General features: G+C 38.1%; 1 protein-coding gene across 1 annotated transcript in view; it reads left to right on the top strand.

Annotated features, from left to right (window-relative positions):
- Positions 1-22,603, top strand: part of GRM5 (glutamate metabotropic receptor 5) — a 623,817-nt gene that overhangs the window by 11,677 nt on the left and 589,537 nt on the right. Inside the window, exon 2 of the mRNA XM_081533344.1 lies at positions 4,057-4,917. Within this exon, the coding sequence (XP_081389470.1) occupies positions 4,257-4,917 (661 nt within the window). The 5' untranslated portion in view covers positions 4,057-4,256. The remainder of the gene's footprint in view (positions 1-4,056; positions 4,918-22,603) is intronic.

Genomic DNA, 22,603 nt, shown 5'->3' with positions numbered 1-22,603 from the left:
ATCTTTTGAAAGAAGTATCAGTACTGTGACCAGGGATGATACAGAGAGTATGTTATAGAGTTACTAGGTGTAGACATGAATTCTAGCCCCACCACTCTTTAAATGATTGGCTTGTTTTTAAGTTAGCAAATCCCATTATGTCATTAGGAAAATAGAGATAATATAATAATACCTATGTCTCTGGGTTGTTATAAGAATTTTTGATATACACACAACACATACAAAAGCATACCCACATTCAGACCTAGATCTACAGTGCACATAGTATATAATCTGTGGGGATGAGAGAAAGAGAGCCTTGGATGTGTCTGCCCTTATAAAGTGCTCAGGAAACTGGGTTTTGTCTTCTATGACATCATATGTTCTTACTTTCTCCCCTTACTTTCTGAGCTGCCTGCTTTACCACAATCTTGCCTCTTTGTGGGACTTACTTTTCAGCTGCACTCTGTCTTTATTTATACTTGGTCTTCCTTGATGGCTCAGACGGTAAAGTGTCTGCTTACGATGCGGGAGACCTGGGTTGGGAAGATCCCCTGGAGAAGGAAATGGCAACCCACTCCAGTACTCTTGTCTGGAAATTCCCATGACGGAGGAGCCTGGTAGGCTACAGTCCATGGGGTCGCAAAGAGTTGGACACGACTGAGCGACTTCACTTTCACTTTCTCGCTTGCTCTTCAGGTAATATTCATTCCAAAGGATTTATATATTGATGACCCTCAATTTACATCTGTAAACCAAAATGCTTCTCTCAGTCCAGCCTTATATATCTACTTTTTTCTTTGACAGCTATATCTGGGTGCTTCCAAAGCATCTCACATTTAACATGTTCAAAAGAAAAATCATTGTTTTCCTTTGCTTTCGTCTGCTTCTGTTTCAGTCAATCCTATCTCTCTTAATAGTATCCCAAATATGCCAGTTTTATAGACTCAAAACCCAGGAGTAGACCCTAATTCCCCTCTACCTTACCCAGATCCAATCCATCTGCAAGTCCAGTTGATACTACTTGCAAAAGATATCTGATTGTGTCCACTCTCTCCATATCCATTGTCACCAGTCACAGCCAAGTCATTATCATGTCTTACCTCGAGTATTATTTCTCCTTATCAAGTCACTATCCAGAACGATGAGCAGCTCTGACAGTCTTTTCTAAGACTTCATTGTTCCAGTCATTTGTTTACACCTCCTCAATGGCTTTCTGTTGCACTTATGCTCCAAATTGCTTTTAAGAGCCTACCAGACCCTACATGGTCTGGCCCTTTCTTATTTTTCCAATCTCATCTTATACAATATTTGCACTCATGCTTTATGTTCTAGCCACGCTTTTCACATGACTGACTTAGTTTCATTCTTCATTTTACTGTTTGCATTCATCAGGTTCCAGCTAAAGTCAGGTTTGAGTGTACTCATCTGTAATCTCCACGCATGTGGCAAGCATGTACACCCTGTTCTCTCTTGAATATTTGATTCCCAGGAGAGAGTCATAGCATGGGCCATAAATATATGTTCAATGAGTTAATGAATAAATGCCTGGTGTATGATGAGTGCTTGATGAAAGATAATAAGGGTTATCATCAATGTACTTCACTGCACTTCTTTGTTATATTAGTCTCTCCCACTCCATAGTTAATAGATATTCATTGAATGAGTTAAATAATTTAGCCTATCATAAGATTGTATATATATATACGTATATATTCTCAGTACATGGGGCTTGCTGGAAATAACTAATAAATACATGAAACTGGTATTTTAAATTCATCAGTTTGATGTGCCGCTTCTAGCCTCACATCACTTTGATGTTCTTACATAATAAAAATGAGCCCTGTTTCCCTACTAGATTTGCTCACTAACATTCTGGATTTAATGAGAGATTGCTTTTACTTCAGATTTTTTCTGTCTGAAGTAGAATTCACATGATCATGAGAATAAGCATTGGTCCCCAAGTCTTTGCTAAGTAAAGTGAAGGGAAAGCTTGAGAATATTCAAATAATTTCCCAGTGACAAAAAGTCTTTGCTTCCTTCCCGCTTGCTTATAGTGTCAACTTCCATACCAAAGCTGATTTTTCCCTTAAATATTGCTAAAAATCTAGTTGTTCTGGAACATCTAGCTATTTTGATGAGAGGTTTGTGTCTGCGTGTGTGTGTTTGGCAATATATAGAGGAAGACTTTCTCTGTTGCCATAGGAGCAAGTGGAAGGAAATGGTGAAAATGAAAGTGAGAGTGATTAGAAATGTAATTCAGGTTATATTCATTTGTGTCTGGACTAGAATTTTTGCAGATCTGATGAGTTTTGAAAACCATTAGTATTCTTGAAGAAGCATCATAATTACATAAATTCCTGAAGCAACATCACCTGTCTTGGAAAGGTGATGATTAGGGAGTTAGCCACTTTGAAACAATTTGAGATCCTTGGCTGCAGGAGTGGATATCTTACAAAATAAGTCTCTTAAGCAACCCTTTAAATAACCCAAATCACCAATCTGTCCGTCCTTTTTTTACAAATCATGCTTGAATTTGCTGTAGGCAACTTGGAACAATTTTTTCTTCTTCCCAGGAGTTTAAACTGAATCAGATGACTATATTCATAGCTGTCTTAAGTTTCTACTTGGAAGTGTAGTTCTACATACTCCTCCTTCCAGCCCTTCATGATGTGGAAATTTTTCCTGAATCAGGAGTAAAGGACTGATTACTGTCAATTTTATTACAAGACTTTGTAATTACTTTGAAGACTCTGGAGAACTGAGTGGGTTGCCAGAGAATTTTCTGTCCTCACCTCCTAGCCACTGAATGCTCTTGGAAATTTAATAACAGAAAAAAAATCATCTCTTGAATTTATATAGCCCTTTTCAATATACAAAACATTTGCATAACTGGTATCTTATATTAATTCCCATAAGAGCAGCCTAGCACATTTTATCCCCATTTTTCAGATGACAAAATTCTGGTGCTGAGAGGTTAAAACAATTTAGTAACAGTTCTTAGTAGCAGAACTGGAATTTGAATTATTATTTTCTGCAAAAGTTGGTATCCATTTCACTATGCTTATGTACTTAGGGTTGCTTTACTTTATAGATCTTCCAAACCTCTTCCTCCTATCCTATAGTTCATTTAATGTGCAAATATCAATCTGGCCTCATTTGTTATTTTCTGTTATTATATGGAAACTAAACTTAATACTTACTTGTATTCCAACTTGCTTTATATTGTATTTGAAAGGGAGTATGTAGGCTTTTTTTGAAGTAACTTTTTTTCTTTTTTTTTTTAATTAAATTAGTTTATCTATTTTTTAACTTTACAATATTGTATTGGTTTTCCCATACATTGACATGAATCCACCATGGGTGTACACGTGTTCCCCTTCCAGAACCCCCTAGTAACTTTTTTTTAAATTGCATACTCAACACATGTTCAATGCTGGAAATTTGGAAGGAAACAACATTTCTAAAACAAACAAAAAACCCATCATTTTTTATTGGATATCACCAGTGTTTTAACATTTTAGGATTTTTTTTGAAGATTTTTGCTCATGACATACTTCTTATTTTAGGATACATTCTATCGCCTCTGTGTCATAATATAGGTTGACCTCCCACACATAATTTTTGGTTTTGGGTACTCCATATAGGGCTTGTCTGGTGGCTCAGATGGTAAAGAACTTGCTTGTAATGCAGGTGACCCAGGTTTGATCGCTGGGTCGGGCAGATCCCCTGGAGAAGGAAATGGCAACCCTCTCCAGTAATCTTGCCTGGAGAATTCCATGGACACGGGAGCCTGGCGGGCTACAGTCTATAGCGTTGCAAAGAGTCGAACGCGACTGAGCAACTAATTGCATACAAACAAATAAAGAAAAAAATTAACCTAAGCAAAGTAGGATCAAAATGCTTAACAAGCTGCTTGTATTGAATCACAAAATCAGAAAGAGGATAAGAAAAAGATTTTGGGATTCTTTTTTTCAAGTTACATCATAAGCACTCTCTTTCTCCACTACTATAAACAGAAGTTACCAAACTGGTTATACTTCTGTTGTTAAATCCCCTTTCTGTTTACTTTTCCAGGTGTTGAAGATCATGATCACATGGATGCGTCTAACCACATGGTCTCTGGAGACATGATGGTCCTTTAGAGAGCACATTAAAGTACTGGCTGACTTTTTGGGTTGCCACTCACCATCTGACATCGTTGGATTTCATCTGTCAGAACCCTCCTAAATTTTCCCCACCATGCTGTCTTTATTAGCTTGAACTCCTTCCCTAAAATGGTCCTTCTGTTGATCCTGTCAGTCCTGCTTTTGAAAGAAAATGTCCGTGGGAGCGCACAGTCCAGCGAGAGGAGGGTGGTGGCGCACATGCCGGGTGACATCATCATTGGGGCTCTCTTTTCGGTCCACCACCAGCCCACGGTGGACAAGGTTCACGAGCGCAAGTGCGGGGCTGTGCGGGAGCAGTACGGCATCCAGCGGGTGGAGGCCATGCTGCACACCCTGGAGAGGATCAACTCGGACCCCACGCTCCTGCCCAATATCACACTGGGCTGCGAGATCCGGGACTCCTGCTGGCACTCAGCCGTGGCCCTGGAGCAGAGCATCGAGTTCATAAGGGACTCGCTCATCTCTTCGGAGGAAGAGGAAGGCTTGGTGCGCTGCGTGGATGGCTCTTCGTCGTCCTTCCGCTCCAAGAAGCCCATCGTGGGGGTCATCGGGCCCGGCTCCAGTTCGGTGGCCATTCAGGTCCAGAACCTGCTCCAGCTTTTCAACATACCTCAAATCGCCTACTCGGCCACAAGCATGGATCTGAGCGACAAAACGCTGTTCAAGTACTTCATGAGGGTCGTGCCCTCCGATGCCCAGCAGGCACGTGCCATGGTGGACATCGTGAAGAGATATAATTGGACCTACGTGTCGGCAGTGCACACAGAAGGTACGTCTTTGTCATGCTGAGTGTGTCTCTTCCCTCTAGCTTCCCAGTTAACATTATAAGGCTCAGAGGACTGAAATTGTCCTAATCATTTGAGATTCTCTGGGTGTCTCCGTTATACCAGTTATATAAGAAGGGACAGGATAGCAGATGTCTAGAGAAATACAGATTTAAGCTAAGGTGACTGGTTACCTGGCCATTCATTGGCAAAATGCATACTTTTGTGTGTGTGTGTGGCTTGCTATTACATTATTTGTACATCTTCTATAATGATGCTAGGGACTTTTAAGTTCTAGATCTTCACTGAACTCCTGACATTTTTAACAGTTGCTTTGAGTGCCCTCTGAGAGGCTCTGTGTTAAAGGGAGGTACACTTAAGTACACATCAGGCCTCAAGGCAGCCACACCTGGTCCAGGTATGTGATAAAAGGAAATTACCAAACAGTTTACTCTAACAACCATCTTTCAATAGTGTGTCTGGTTAAATCTGAAACGGAGATGTGTATGAGTTAGTTCTATCCTTGTATGAGATGTTCTCTGGAAGTGTAAATTTTAATAATTTAATATTAGTTGGCTTTGAAATTTATTGCTGCCTTATGCTGAAAGCATCGTGAGGGAGGAAAACATGACTGAGGTCTTGTACCAGATAATATTAGCCTTATTTATTGTTGGTAGTGCTTTTAAAATTCTTTTGTATAATTTGTTAATTCTCAACCAAGACTGTTTGAATGATAGGTTTGATTGGACCTACAGAGGTTAAGACACCCAAATCATGAGGTTTGCTCATTATGCTACACTCTTTCTAAGAAAGCATGCTGTCTATGCTAAACACTGTGGTGTACCAAAGAAGATACACAGTACTTTGTTAGGATTAGCTGAGATTTTAAAATTCTGCAATAACAGTCAGTATGTTCCAAACAATCTAGTCTTGTAAACTGTGAGATTAAGTTATTAGGAAATTGATGAAATGGCCAGAATAAGACTACTTCATAGGTTGGGAGCCAATCACCGGTTAGATTTAGCAAACCTTTCATTCATTATCAAGTGGCATAATATGGATTTCACTCTGTGGCCACTCAATAATATTCAGAGTCGCACAAACATAAAATAATAAGGATTAAGACTTCTATGCCTCTGGAAATTTTCATACATAATTTTATGGATTACTTATAGAGATATTGATGTATAGAAGTTTTGCACAACGGTGATTGAACGAGGAGACCTTTGAAATTTTTTTTCCATAATGCTGAGATTTTTCTTACAGAAACACTAATTCATCTGATTCTCACAATAAGCAGTGATACAGACAATCCAGATATTTTGTTTCCATTTTAAAATACAAATGTTTCAAGAATTTAAATAATTCATCCCGTAAATATGTGATAGCAACTTCAGAGGCAGAAGGGGGGCTCATAGCTACAAATTTCTAACTCAGTACCCTGTTAGAATTTAGTAGAATCCAATAGAAATACACCCAGAGGATATACTTATGCAGCACATATTTATTAAGTCCCAATATGCAAATAATATACTAATATTCTGTGAAGGATGGCAGTATGTTTCATGCATTACTGCCCTCAGTGGGCATGCAATCTGGCAGAGGAGGTGGAGCATGCACTAATACTTACATAATCCTAATTCAAGATGACCAGGGTTGCAAATGTTTCCAAAGTAAATTGAAGTAGAAAAAAAATCACATCCTGCTCCATGGTGATGGAGGCCAGGGTGGAAATCTTAGAGAAGAAAATGAATTTGATAGTGAAATGTTAACTGGATGAATACTGACAATTGGTGAAAATTAAGAAGCTGTGGGTTTTCATTAAAGGACATGAGAGAATATAAGATGAGACAGTATCTTCCGTCTAGCTTCAGAAGAGTTGATCCGTCTGTAGGAAATACTAATCCAAGATTGTATTCAAACAGAAACTAGTCATCATTGATTCTTACTAATTTAAACTTTTTTTTTTAACCTAAGTGTACACCGGTAGTGAATGATATAATAAATTATAATATGTCCACATAATATATTATTACATGGCTATTAAAATAAATGAGGCACTTTATAGATGATGAAATCATAATGATCTCCACAGTCATTTTAAATGAAAAAAGCAGAGCAGAGTTGTATGTAAATAGTGTGTTATTTGTATAAAATTGAGTTTATAAAAGCCATTTGATTGAACATTCATAGAATTGTTCTCGAGAAGAGTAAAACTGATAACAGTTGTTCCTTCTGGGGAGGGATGCTAAGGAGTTAAGGAATAGGGTGGAAGGGAAGACTTTCTTTTCTTATGTAGTATCTATATGCAAACATTTGAAGTTGTGTGTTACAAGTGTAGGCTACCTACTGCAGCTTAATAATTAACAGAAACTATTCTCTTTGTGGGCAAAAAAGGAATAAAAGCTTGATTGCCAAATTTAGGCAAATTTAATTATTTTTTCAAAAATAGGCCGATAGAAATTTTGTTGACAAATTTGGAGAAAATATTTGGAAGATACCAATGGGATACAAACATTAAAGATTGGAAGAAATGCTCTTTGGTTTGTTGTTTTATGTGGTTAATCAAGAGGTATTTATATTGCTTGGCTCCTCAGCAAGTAAGTGGCTAGTGAAGTTACATGGTGTTCTGTCTTAAAATGTATTAGCATAGGGGCAGTGTGGTAGGAAGTTTTATAAAGTAAAACTTACCTCCAGGGTCAGAAAAGTGCTTGAGTATAGCAAAATATAACTCTGTTGGATACCCTGGAAGTCCTCAAAGGGATGCCTGGCTTTCTGTTGCCTGCCCCTTCAGGAAGCCCCTGGGGGATTTTCCATGAAATGACAACACTGAGTCTTACTTGAGCCTTTTTCTTGGCTGGTTTAGGGCAGTTCTCTCTAGCTGTAGGTCATCCTACCCCAGTATCTCAAACTTATTCCCATGTCTGAATAATTATCTTCTTTCACTCAGTTGATACTCCTCCTTCTTGAAGAGTATGGAAATTTCCAAATGCTTTATACACAAGACATTGAGGTCTGTAAACAGATGTCTTCTTTTCGAAAACATCTTTTGTCCCCCCGCGTTGCCTGTTCACTTTATACTTAAATGTGGCAGTACTTTGTCACTCAGTCCTCTTGGCGGCTGTCACAAGATCTTCCTTGGAGAATGCATGTGGTATCACTGAATTTCAGAGGAGAGCACAAGAAGACTCGGATTTCAACTTCAAGGTTAATCTCCTACACTTGCATTTCATTTATTTACAGTTTTTGTAGGTTGTGCTAAGTCGCTTCAGTCGTGTCTGACTCTGAAACCCCATGGACCGTAACCCGTCAGGCTCCTCTGTCCATAGGATTCTCCAGGCAAGCCTACTGGAGTGGGTTGCCATTTTCTTCTCCATTTGTAGGTTACAGTAAATATACAGTGGCTTGTTATATTATGCAGAAATACTGCCTAGGCCTTCAAGGCAAAGAGATTAAATGTATGAAAAAAAAAAAAGAAAAAATATTTTTAAAGACAGACCACTCCAGCACTTGAGCTGTGTGGAGGAAAGGAATGTGCAGTGACTAAGAAGAAAAAAATTGTATTCCTTGTAAAGGAGTCAGTCCAGTAGCCACTGTCTCTGCTGTAAGAAAGTTTAAAGGATCCTTTGCTGCCATACATTTGGAAACCTTGGTACATGTGTCCATTGACAGAGTGAGTGGGGCTTCCTGTGTATAAGTGTGGCAGGTCAATTGCTTTGGCTCTGATGACTTCCACTAATGACTTCTTTGCTTTGTAATTTGATAGTTCCCTTCCACTCTCTTTTGACACTAGCTGTGTGACTGCTTTGGTCAATAGAACTTGGTAGAAATGAGTCCTTTCTTCCTAGTCTCTCTGTCTTGGAACCCTGTCTTTAGCACGTAAAGGATCAGAGCTGCTCGGTTGTCCAGATGAGGCCACCTTAGGTCACTTGACCTCAGCTTTGTGAGAGCACCCAGTCAAGAGTCACACAGTTGCTCTCCTGACCCACAATTTCAATCATCTAGTAGATCCTAACCGAAACTATAAACATTACCTCCCTAACCATAAATTCTTTATTTGTTGTTCAGCCGGTGAATCATGTCCAACTCTTTGAGACCCTATGAACTGCAGCACGCCAGGCTTCCCTGTCTTTCACTGTCTCCTGGAGTTTGCTTAAATTTATGTCCATTGAGTCGATGATGTTATCTAACCATCTCTTCCTGTTGTCCCCTTCTCCTCGTGCCCTCAGTCTTTCCTAGCATCAGGGTCTTTTCAAATGAGTCAGCTCTTTGCATCAGGTGGCCAAAGTATAGAAGCTTTAGCATCAGTCCTTCCAGTGAACATTTAGGGTTGATTTCTTTTAGGATTGACTGGTTGGATCTCCTTGGAGTCCAAGGGAATTTCAAGAGTCTTCTCCAACATCACAGTTTGAAAGCATCAATTTTTCGGTGCTCAGCTTTCTTTATAGTCCAACTCTCACATCTGTAAATGACTGTTGGAAAAACCATAGCTTTGACTATACAAACCTTTGTCGACAAAGTGATGTCTCTGCTTTTTGATATGCTGTCTAGGTTTATCATAACTTTTCTTCCAAGAAGCAGGCTTCTTTTAATTTTTGTAGCTGCACTCACCATCCACAGTGATTTTTGGAGCCCAAGAAAACAAAGTCTGTCACTGTTTCTGCTTTCCCCCCATCTATTAGCCATGAAGTGATGGGACCAGATGCCGTGATCTTGATTTTTTGAGTGTTGAGTTTTAAGCCAGGTGTTTCACTCTCCTCTTTCACCTTCATCAAGAGGCTCTTTAGTTCCTCTTCACTTTCTGCCATAAAGGTGGTGGTATCTGCATATCTGAGGTTGTTGATATTTCTCCCAGCAATCTTAATTCCAGTTTGTGAGTCATCCAGCCTGGTATTTTGCATGGTGTACTCTGTATATAAGTTAAATTCTTGTACAATAATAGATGCCTTCAAGATGGATTCCAAAATAAGGATTTTCATTCCAGTGACTTTAAACTTGAACCCTACTGCTGAATAGGATACTACTATAATGTTTAAACTTCAAAATCAAAACAAAACAAAAATACATATATTAATATACATTAATATTCTTGAGCTTTCAATGGAATAAATGGCATGGGCAAGAAAAAACATTTAAATGCTTCACCCATATGTCTGGTTCAAAGCTAGAGATTTGATAGTTTCCTTAAAGTACAAATGTTTTAAATAATCAGACACTTGCATATATTCCATTATTATATGCTTCCCTTTGATATAGCTCAGTTTCATTGAGAAAAGTAATTATAAATTGACTTTTAAGCACAAAGCATGTATATTGTACTCTATGGTTGACTTACAGCATTTTCGCACTTCACAGTTTTGCAGACTTTAGTTGAAACTCTACTGCACATTACCAGCCCCTGTCAGAGTGCCTAGCATATAATAGATGCTCAAAGACTACTTGGTGAATGAATGTATTTGTGTCAAAATAGTATCCAGCACACTATTAATGAACATATAGCATGTGGACAAATGGCAGGCACTTGCAATTTTTCACAGTTTTGCTTCTTTATAAAAATGAGGTGACAAAATGCCTCCCTTGATTAATTGTAAAATCCTGTTCACACCCAACTCCACTTTTTGTTTATGCTTTTGTTCTTGAATTTGTTACCTCCACCTAATGATAAAGGAATGCTAATTTGTTTTAGCCAAAGAAAACAACGAAATATCTGAGTGATGCTCCAGGGGTGTACCAGTAAGTTGTACTGTACTGGTAATGTGACATCATTAAAACATTGTCTTCAGGCTAACTTTCAGGTGATGACATGTTTCTTCCAACAATTATTTTAAAATTCCATAACAATCAAGCTTTGGTTGAAAGACCTTTAATGTGATTCATAGTCTGTGTTTAGCAACTTCTGAAAAGTGGAAACAATCATTTCCCATCACATCTTTTCTACTGCTGTAACTGGGAAGGGTTAATTTTGACTCCACATTTATTTCTGTGACTTTAATCCTTGTGTTTTGCTGCTTTTGTTATTGTAGCATACATAATGCCCTGCTTCAGGGAGTCCTGCCCTGCTCCCTGACCCTTAAACTAACGTAGTTTCTTTAGCTCACTGCCCACCTGTGAAGAACTGTGACATTCTTAAGTTCCTTGTGTGAGATTAGAGCCCCTCATCTGCTGCTCACTGACGTGGCTCAGACCTTCACTTTGTGGGGCCAGAAGCACAGACAGCTGTGGCTTCCTTGTTCATTGACATGGCAGGAGACACTCGATTTCATAGCACCTGTGAAATGGTACGGGAGTGAAACTAGTACATCCCCTTGCCTGAGGCTTGCCATTCTAGGAGATTCAGACAAGAAAAGATCTTTTCACTTTGTTTCCTCACCTCCACCATTTCTGATCCATAATGAACCTGGCACAGAGGCCCCAACAAGTGGTTATTTTGAGAGGTTAGTCTGCCGTCTTCTTGGTCAGCCAGCTTTCCGAATAAAGTCATACTCCTTGCCACAACATCTTGTCTCTTGGATTTATTGGGCGATCACATGGCAAGCAGGGTGAGCTTGGACTTGGTGACACTAACTGTGATTCTATGAAGACAACTATTAGTTTGGAAAGATGAGAAAGATCAGCAGGGGCCCTACTGAGTACTTTTTAAGGGGGTTTCATTTTGCTTCTTTCAGGAGTTGTATAGTGTTGAGAGTTGAGATCAATCTTCATATAGTCATGATGTTAATTCAGACAGAAACACTACTGTTAACTTTATACAAAGTTTAACATTGGAAGCATCTTAGACAAGCATTTAGTAACCCCTTTATCTTACATTTGAGGAAACAGAAACAGTAAGGACAAATAATTTGGCCTTATTTTACATGATCATTAACAAAGTTGAGTCTCACAACTTAAGATTCCTGTCCAAAATTTTGTTTCCCATTCAATGAAAGAATTATGACTCTAAGAGGTTGTGGGTAAGTTCTTGATAACTCCTGTGTACAAGGTGGGAATAAATAACCTCATGGATAGGCTCTGGAAAAATGAACTTAAACCTCAGTTGGGCAGTGAGGAAGTTGGATTATTTGTCCTTTTTGATAGCTCCCTTTCTTGACAACCAAATGTTGTTTAATCGAGAATCTGTTATTCTATGAGTTAAAGCATGGTCATTTATACTATACTGTGTCATTAATTTTCTAGTTGATTCATTTATCCCATCACATAGTATGATAAAGCTACCATTTTTTTTAGGTTAGAGAAGAGGTATGGAAAGAGAAAGTGATTTTTCCTGTAATACTCCAGGTACTTAGTGACAGAGCAAGGATTTGGACCCAAGGCCAACTCTTTGGTAGCTCAGATGGTGAAGAGTCTGCCTGCAATGCAGGAGGTCTGGGTTTGATCCCTGGGTCGGGAAGATCCCCTGGAGATGGGAATGGCTACCCACTCCAGTATTCTTGCCTGGAGGATTCCATGGACAGAGGATTCTGGTGAGCTTCAAGCCATAGTGTTGTAGAGTCTGACACAACTGAGTGACTTAACACACAACTCTCTTTAATTAAGCCCAGACTCCCTCCCTGTATATTGGGATAGGTGTGGCTTCAAGGAAAAGTAGGATACACATCTATGAGTCTCTTCCCTTCATAGGAAACAAGACACTATTCATTCCCCTTTTGAGAAAATCTTTTGGGCATATTTCCTGTATCTTTTTAGCTGGCTTTGAAAGCAGCACCTTTCCTTGTTCCCATGGAAGGATTTAATTATAGTAAAAAGAAATTAAGAAGGAGGCATGTGGCAACAAGTTGACCTCATAGAAGACCTTTCTGTAAGTCTGATGATAAGTACAGACTGTACCTGGTTGCTTCTATTCTCATCTCCACTGCAGACGCCACAACCCGTCCTTCAGATGCCAATTATGGGAGGAAGCCGTATGGTACAAATTTTTTCAGCTCAGGAAGACATATTGTTAAATGTTGTAGCCTTATGTATGAAAAACTTCTTTGGAATTCATCAGAACTAGGAGTTATAAAACCTCATTTTGGCACATTTTCAAATACTCCAGAGAGACTTCTCAATTTAACCAAATTTTGAATTGATGTATTTTGGCAAGAGATGTAATAGTCAGATATGTTCATCTTAGGGGACCTTGAAACCAGAGATCATGCCCCAGTGATGCTTTTTCTGCATCATTTTTTTACATATTCAGAAAGGGTTTTTAAAAAGAGAAAAATATCTAGTCAGTGTTTATTTTTCCCCTAAAAATACATCATGGGCATGAATTCCTTGTAAAACCAACTTAGTTGCTTGAGACCAGAAATTAGTATATAGTAGAATATAAATATCAATATATTACATGATAGAGTAGATACAGCTTTGTAAATTTTTATCTTTAGTTGCTTATAGACATATGTGTATATGGTTGCCATTTACAGTATTTTCCTTACTGTGTCTTACTGCTAAAAGAAAAAAAAAAGCTTACAAGCAACTAATTCTGCTTTTCTCTTTTAGAGAAATGCAATTCACATACAGATGTTTATTCTTCTGTGACAATGTCATTTGATTTGTCTCTCCTAGATAGGTGGGTTTAAGTCTTATTAGAAACAAGCAAGAATTCCAAAGTACTCAGGGTGGGAAATGGTAGAAACTTGGAGCAAAATAAAAATAAGTCATATATGGTTAGTGATAAATGGCATGAGCATCAATATGAGACAATGTCAAGGACACTGCTACTGCTGCTGCTAAGTCTCTTCAGTCGTGTCTGACTCTGTGTGACCCCATAGACGGCAGCCCACCAGGCTCCGCCATCCCTGGGATTCACCAGGCAAGAACACTGGAGTGGGGTGCCATTTCCTTCTCCAATGCATGAAAGGGAAAAGTGAAAGTGAAGTCGCTCAGTCATGTCCGACTCTTTGAGACCCCATGGACTGCAGCCTACCAGCCTCCTCCATCCATGGGATTTTCCAGGCAACAGTACTGGAGTGGGGTGCCATCGCCATCTCTGGTCAAGGACACTAGTTGAGGATATTAGAGGCAACTTTCCAGTACTAGTTTTTATCAGAGATCAAAGTAAGACTGAAAGTGACAGTTGCACAGTCATGTCTGACTCTGTGACTCCATGGACTATACAGTCCATGGAATTCTCCAGGCCAGAATACTGGAGTGGGTAGCCGTTCCCTTCTCCAGGGGATCTTCCCAACCCAGGGATCGAACCCAGGTTTCCTGCATTGCAGGCAGATTCTTTACCAGCTAAGCCACCAGGGAAACCCAGTTCAGTTCAGTTCAGTTCAGTCACTCAGTGTCCGACTCTTTGCTACCCCATGGACTGCAGCATGCCAGGCCTCCCTGTCCAACACTAACTCCTGGAGCCCACCCAAACTCATGTCCATTGAGTCAGTGATGCCATCCAACCATCTCATCCTCTGTGGTCCCCTTCTCCTCCTGCCCTCAATCTTTCCCAGCATCAGGGTATTTTCTAATGAGTCGAGTCTTCGCATCAGGTGGCCAAAGTATTGGAGTTTCAGCTTCAACATCAGACCTTCCAGTGAACACCCAGGACTGATCTCCTTTAGGATGGACTGGTTGGATATCCTTGTAATCCAAGGGACTCTCTTAAGAGTCTTCTCCAACACCACAGTTCAAAAGCATCAATTCTTCGGCGCTCAGCTTTCTTTATAGTCCAACTTTCACATCCATACATGACTACTGGAAACATCATAGCCTTGACTAGACAGACCTTTGTTGACAAAGTAATGTCTCTGCTTTTTAATATGCTGTCTAGGTTGGTCATAACTTTTCCTTCCAAGGAGTAAGCATCTTTTAATTTCATGGCTGCAGTCACCATCTGCAGTGATTTGGGAGCCCCCCAAAATAAAGTCTGTCACTGTTTCCACTATTTCCCCATCTATTTGCCATGAAGTGATGGGACCAGATGCCATGATCTTAGTTTTCTGAATGATGAGCTTTAAGCCAACTTTTTCAGTCTCCTCTTTCACTTCCATCAAGAGGCTCTTTCCATCAAAGAAGTTCTTCTTCACTTTCTGCCATAAGGGTGGTGTCATCAGCATATCTGAGGTTATTGATATTTCTCCTGGCAAACTTGATTCCAGTTTGTGCTTCCTCCAGCCCAGCGTTTCTCATGATGTACTCTGCATATAAGTTAAATAAGCAGGGTGACAATATACAGCCTTGACGTACTCCTTTTCCTATTTGGAACCAGTCTGTTGTTCCATGTCCAGTTCTAACTGTTGCTTCCTGACCTGCATACAGGTTTCTCAAGAGGCAGGTCATGTGGTCTGGTATTCCCATCTCTTGAAGAATTTTGCACAGTTTATTGTGATCCACACAGTCAAAGGCTTTGGCATAGTCAATAAAGCAGAAATAGATGTTTTTCTGGAACTCTTTTGCTTTTTCAATGATCCAGCAGATGTTGGCAATTTGATTTCTGGTTCCTCTGCCTTTTCTAAAACCAGCTTGAACATCTGGAAGGTCACGGTTCACGTATTGCTAATAAACATTTTATGTTTTGAATATTTCGGTCCAATATAATAAGAAATAAATGTCAAAAGGTATATAATTTTGGCATTAAAAGTTTATACAAAACACATTAACATGTGTAACTCCCTCACACACACACACACACACACACACACACACGTAAAATACAATGTGAAGTATTTGTACTGTTTATAAGGTGATCCGTTGGTTATATAAAATCATGATGCACCACGAGATAAGGTGTTTAATAAGACACAGCTTTAAACATATAAAGTGACAGTCTTCTTTCAGTTTTCTCTGAGTTTCCAATAATTAGATGTTTAATTTCATTTAATAATATAGTCAGGTCCAAATTTAAAGTCTCTTTAGAATGTGAAGATCAGGTCATATACCATTACTAAAAAAATGTTAGATAAAACACGAGAGAGTGCTTTTAGAAATAAAAGTTGTTCCATGAAATAGGCAAGCTGCAGTGGAGTCATAACCTTAATCCAGTGTGTTGCAAAGACATTTCAAGAATTTACATTTCTTGACCTTTTAGATCACTCTAGTAGCATGAACACAGGCAGGTTTGAGTGAAATTCCTGATAATAGTCTTGCTAGTTGGAGGGATTTTGGACAAGTAAGTTATTTAGTTTCCTCATTATTAAACTGAGATAATAATTCCTGCCCCATAAGCCTGTTTTGAAAAGTAAACATGAAACAGTTAACGTTTGGTACAAAGCAAGTGCTCAATAAGTGCTTTCTAAATTTGCCTGCCAGGGACTTGCCTTTCCTTATCTTGGGCATGAAGAAAAATGCATCAGTAATGTTTCAGTTTGGCTTTGGTTGGTTAAAATTGATTATTTGATGAGACGGAAAATTAGCCAGAAAAGTGAACAGTAAATATAGTGAGTTTTAGATTCTTTCTGATTTTCCTTTTGGAAGTTGGGTCTGTAATCATGTATTACAACATAGGGTGCTTAGTGCTTTGGAACAATTGTAACTAGATCCTACAACCTCTCCTCCAGTAGCTGAGATGCACTGTGTAGTGTAGTATAATGAGCAAGGTCTGAGGAGTACTCGCTAGACTGCTTACACCATTATCTCCAGTGTGTGGGGGTATGGGTGGAGGGGCCAGGAGGGAATCGGGGTGTATAAACAAGAGATTAAGATAAAGATGCAAAGTTGATGCTGTACCGTAAGCACTTCTGAACTGTCACTTTTATAAAAAGCATCAGTATCTTTTGTAGTAAAAAAAAAAAAAGCACAATGGTTCCATAACTTCTTTATAAATTTGAAATTGGACTTGCTCCATCACCTTCACTCATCAGTAACTGCAACTTTGTTAATGAAAGCTAAGCTGTAGCACATTGAGGCATGCCATAGGCTTCAGTTTAAGCTGAAAGGATATAACATGGACTTCAGGAAATAAAAGACTATATCTAATAATAAATAATAATAAATAATAAGTTATAAAGTATTAATGTAAGTTAATAATTATATCATAATTAATATTAATATATAATATAATATATGATGTAAATATACTACAAATATTAGTCAATATAAATTATAATATAATAATAAATTTAATTAATAATAAATATTTAATAATAAAGAATAGACAGACTATATTTAATAGTCTATTCTAGTTTATAAACAAAACAGATGCTATCTTACACATCATTAAAACTCAGATATAGCAATGATGGTAATAATAACTTATTTATCAAGTATTTAATGTGTTATCAGAAATTACATGTTTTTTATAATCTGTGAAGTGGTATCAAGATACAAATGTTTATGCTATTATTAGTACATTATTATTAATATTGTTTGAAAGTCAGTCTTACCCATAGCTACAATGAAAAGTAGATAGCAAATAAGCAGAGCAAAAAGGGTATGTCTATTTTCCTTTTCTCAAGTCTCTAAAAACAGAAGAATTTGTATCTTTGACAATTCCTTCATCACATTTTTTTTATTTGTTGTGTAACTTTTTTTTAGAAATTATATATCTGTTTTTCACCAGATTTTGGTTCAGAATTCAATCTTTGATTCTCCTTAATGAGAGTATAGGGCCATTTATTATTAAGGAAAGTTGTATTCTTGTATTGCTGTATGATGGCTTTATAGCCTTTAAAGAAGCTGGAGAAATATAAAAGTAAGACATATTAAAATATTATGTTAGTTTAATTTCAATTTTATGAAATTTGAAAAAAATTTAAATTAAAAATGAAGTTCATGATGGGTTTTATTATAGTAAATTGAGAAAAGAGAAAAACTATATTGAGACACTGAAAAAGTTAAGCTATCTGGCTATATTATTTGTGATCAAATTTAATTTGATTGTTTTTGGTTCCCAAGTTAGTACTCTTATCCCTTACAGACGAGCATAATTATTAATAATTCTTAGTTTTTGTCCAGAGGAAATAAAAAATGTAAACAATAATTAATTTTCTTACAATTAATGTTGAAACTTTAGGTTTTATTAAAAATATATGCTGATGAATCAGGCTGGTAATATTAATTACATAAATTTATGCTGCTGCTAAGTCGCTTCAGTCGTGTCCGACTCTGTGCGAGCCCATAGACAGCAGCCCACAAGGCTGCGCCATCCCTGGGATTCTCCAGGCAGGAATACTGGAGTGGGTTGCCATTTCCTTCTCCAGTGCATGAATATAAATTTATATTTATATGCAATCAATAATAGTAAACTGTTATTGATAATGAAAAAATTCCAAATTATTTGGCAATTTGTAGGTACTTTCATTTACTGAATTGCACAAAATTATAAAAAGAATTAAAAACTGGGTCAAAATTTTTGATTTGAGAGGAAATTTTACATAAAATGTATTATACATTTTTGACAAAGTGCAATATATTTCAGTACAACTATATAGTATAGAAAAGCATGCTTAATAGAGCTTGAGGTCCATGTGATGCTATAGTAAATGAATTAATTTGCTCATTAAACATTTATTGGGAATATACTATGTGCTAGACTCTGTCATACACAATATGAAAAATGTAAGATGGAAACACTTGTCAGCATACGACTTTTCTCAGATATATACCAAACCCTGATCTCATACTAAGGTAAAATATACACCTATAGAAAGAATAGGGTATGTGTAAGCAGGAACTCATAAAGTGCACCTGTCTGGCAAGAGATTAATGTATTAAGCAAATTGATTGAAAGAAGTCTTTATTAAGTGTATATAATTTAGAAAATTATAGAGAATATAAAGTTTTTTTTTCCTCAAAGCAATCTCCACTTACCAGTCCTTACCAAATAATACCAGTGAGATATGTGATCCTAGAAGCAGAATGTTTACAAGACTAAGATGAAAAGAGATGGATATCTCTGTTGAAAGAAAAAAATAAAAAGAAATAAGCAGTGTGTCCCATCATTTTGTTTAACACAACATGATTGTATACTTGCCTTGTGATTAGTATTCTGGAATTGAAGGGAGCCATGTGAAGTGCCATTGGTGACCTAGTTTTGGTTTTGTTAATATTGTTTAATGCCCCTGGTCTATTATGAAGTTTTTGTTCCACTCAAGATAGGAGATCTGATCTAGGTGCCAGCAAAATGCTTTTTTTATTTAATAAAAAGGAAAGATTTGAATCTCCCTCACTGATGGATATAGCAGATAACCGCAAACAATAAGCTGTGAAATACATTATCGTACATTATCACTAGTAATTAAGATATTCTCTGGCTTAACAAAATTGAAATAATTTATTTTCTGAACTTCAGACTTCTGATAATTATCTAGTTATGGGGAACCCTCAGAAAACTTAAATAAATAAACCTTTTATCCCTTTTATTCATACTACATTTTTCTTGGTACAAACTTAGCATTCTTTGAGCAGAGTTATTCATTATCTCAAACCTATCTCGAATTTTGATGTTATGTGGTATCTGGATTTTTCTTTAAATTCTCAAACCTCCCCCTCATCTCTGAATCTTTTCTGAGTCTTAAGCTCTCTAAAATGCGTCGTTCTTTTGAGTAATCATTGGAATTAATGGTTGTACTGAATTGGTTTCACTTACTTGAAAAGTGCCTTTCTTTCAGGAGGCTGTGCTGCTTTGTGACTTTAGGGAATAGTGATTTGGGTTTGTCAGGAACCTAGCCTCAAAGCCTCTTACATGCTTTTGTTTTACCTTCACTTTGTCAGAAGATGGCAAATTATTGTATATGGTTAGAAGGTTTATTTATTGTATATGGTTACTGGTCTTTCCAGTAGTCATGTATGGATGTAAGAGTTGGACTATAAAGAAAGCTGAGCGCCAAAGAATTGATGCTTTTGAACTGTGGCATTGGAGATGACTCTTGAGAGTCCCTTGGACTGCAAGGAGATCAAACCAGTCCATCTTAAAGGAAATCAGTCCTGAATATTCACTGGAAGCTCTGATGCTGAAACTGAAACTCCAATATTTTGGCCACCTGATGCGAAGAACTGACTCATTTGAAAAGACCCTGATGCTGGGAAAGATTGAAGGTGGGAGGAGAAGGGGATGAAAGAGGATGAGATGGTTGGATAGCATCACTGACTCAATGGACATGAGTATGAGTAAACTCTGGGAGTTGGTGGTGGACAGGGAAGCCTGGTGTGCTGCATTCCACGGGGTTACAAAGAGTCAGACATTACTGAGCAAGTGAACTGAACTGAGAAGGTTTAAAGAGACTGAGGAGAATATAATACTTGTGCCATCAATAGAAAGAAAGAATATCATTTGTAAACATGAAGAAGAAAAATAAGCTCCCAAGTTCTTCATATGCAATACACTAAAGTGGTCATTATTGGACTTTCAGAAATTGTACATAATTTCTGAAATGTCTTAACCATTCCTGAAGAAAAGCAGGAATGCTGAAGTGATTGAATTTGAATATGGGAAACTTGACTTTTGATCCAGGTACCACAAAGAGTTTGGTTTTGAGATCAGTGGAAAGAGCATTAATCTTGGAATTATTCCGGAGATCATATTTGATTTCCCACTTTGGGATGACCTTGGGCAGTTCACTGAACCTTTCTGAATACATGTGTCCTCATTTGCAAGATGACAGAAGACTACATCTGCACTTTCTGTACTCATGTTTTGTTATGATGGTCAATTGAATAATCAGTTAATGCACTTTGTAAATCTAAAGCTGCCTGATATCTTAATTAAATATTAAATGAACGCTTACTGTGTGCCAAGATCTATATACTTGGACTATGCTTTTACAAAATATTGGGTACAGTACTGTGAAAATTAGATGCTAGTCAAAGACTTTGTTAATAATGTTTTCACCACAGTAAGAACAAATAACAATAAGTGTAACAATAAGAGTTCAAAAAATCTTAGCTGTTGTTATTTTGTGTTCTTTTTTCAACCTCAATTTTAGGAAAGAGAAACTTAGGGTTTAGAAATTTAAGCAACTTGTCTATAAAGTAGCAGACTTCCTGGTGCCAGGACACCAATTGGAAAGGAAATTTAATGTTCAGAGAACGTTTATTTTAAGGACACTCAGTTTTACAAGCAATAGTGTTTTTGTTATAATTGAGAGATTTATTTACTTCTTTTACCATTGAGTCTAAGGGCTTAGATTCTATGGTTCAGTTCAGTTCAGTAGCTCAGTCGTGTCCAACTCTTTGTGACCCCATGAGTCGCAGCACGCCAGGCCTCCCTGTCCATCACCAAATCCTGGAGTTTACCCAAACTCATGTCCATCGAGTCGGTGATGCCATCCAGCCATCTCATCCTCTGTCCTCCCGTTCTCCTCCTGCCCACAATCCTTCCCAGCATCAGGGTCTTTTCCAATGAGTCAATGAGTCAACTCTTCACATGAGGTGGCCAAAGTATTGGAGCTTCAGCTTCAACATCAGTCCTTCCAATGAACACCCAGGACTGATCTCCTTTAGGATGGACTGGTTGGATCTCCTTGCAGTCCAAGGGACTCTCAAGAGTCTTCTCCAACACCACAGTTCAAAAGCATCAATTCTGCGGCGCTCAGCTTTCTTCACTGTCCAACTCTCACATCCATACATGCTGCTGCTGCTGCTGCTGCCAAGTCGCTTCAGTCATGTCCGACTCTGTGCGACCCCATAGACGGCAGCTCACCAGGCTCCCCCGTCCCTGGGATTCTCCAGGCAAGAACACTGGAGTGGGTTGCCATTTCCTTCTCCAATGCATGAAAGGGAAAAGTGAAAGTGAAGTTGCTCAGTCTTGTCCAACTCTTAGCGACCCCATGGACTGCAGCCCACCAGGCTCCTCTGTCCTTGGGATTCTCCAGGCAAGAGTACTGGAGTGGGGTGCCATTGCCTTCTCCCATCCATACATGACCACTGGAAAAACCATAGCCTTGACTATACGGACCTTTGTTGGCAAAGTAATTTCTCTGATTTTTAATATGCTATCTATGGCTAAATAGGCCAAAATTTGAACAAGTTACATCATAACCTCTGTAAATCTCAGCTTCAATTGTTCAATGATTGATGATGTTGATGGTGCTGATGATGATAGCGAGCCATTGCAAGGCGTTTCTCAGATGTCCAGGCACTTTGCTGTGTTCTTGTACATACGTGGTCTTGTATATACATGGGTTCATTCAATACATCAATCGTATGAGATAGCACTATTATTATCTCAGTTTTATAGATGTGGAAACTGAGTCACAGAAAGTAAGAATACTGGTTGACCTATATCAACTAGTTATTGTACAAATTAAATGAGCCTTTTAAATATATAAAACATTTATGGTGTGCAGTTCATAGCAAGCAGTCAGTAAATATCATCCATTAGTACTAATTTAGTTAGAATTATTTTTTTCTTGGCCTATTAATGGATTCAAATGTAACTTCTTGGGCTGTGTTTGCACTTTGAAGCATTCCCATCCTATCATTCTGGAGGCTGAAAACAAATGATACTAAGTGAAAAGAAGACAGGCACAAATGATATATTTAAAAATATATATTGTTTCCAGATACAATAGTAATATATAGGTATTATTTAACATTTGGAAAAGAATAAAGTAAAAAATAATTTAAAATGTCATTGCTGCTGCTGCTGCTCAGTTGCTTCAGTCATGTCCGACTCTGTGCAACCCCATAGACGGCAGCCCACCAGGCTCTGCCATCCCTGGGGTTCTCCAGGCAAGAACACTGGAGTGGGTTGCCATTTCCTTCTCCAATGCATGAAAGTGAAAAGTGAAAGTGAGGTCACTCAGTCGTGTCCAACTCTTGGCGACCCCATGGACT

The sequence above is a fragment of the Giraffa tippelskirchi genome, chromosome 10 (assembly GCF_054371585.1).
Source record: "Giraffa tippelskirchi isolate mGirTip1 chromosome 10, T2T-mGirTip1v1.2.pri, whole genome shotgun sequence".
NCBI classification, from domain to species: Eukaryota; Metazoa; Chordata; class Mammalia; order Artiodactyla; family Giraffidae; genus Giraffa; species Giraffa tippelskirchi.
Note: the sequence above shows the minus strand (reverse complement) of the source record. Positions and strands in the feature narration are given on the sequence as shown.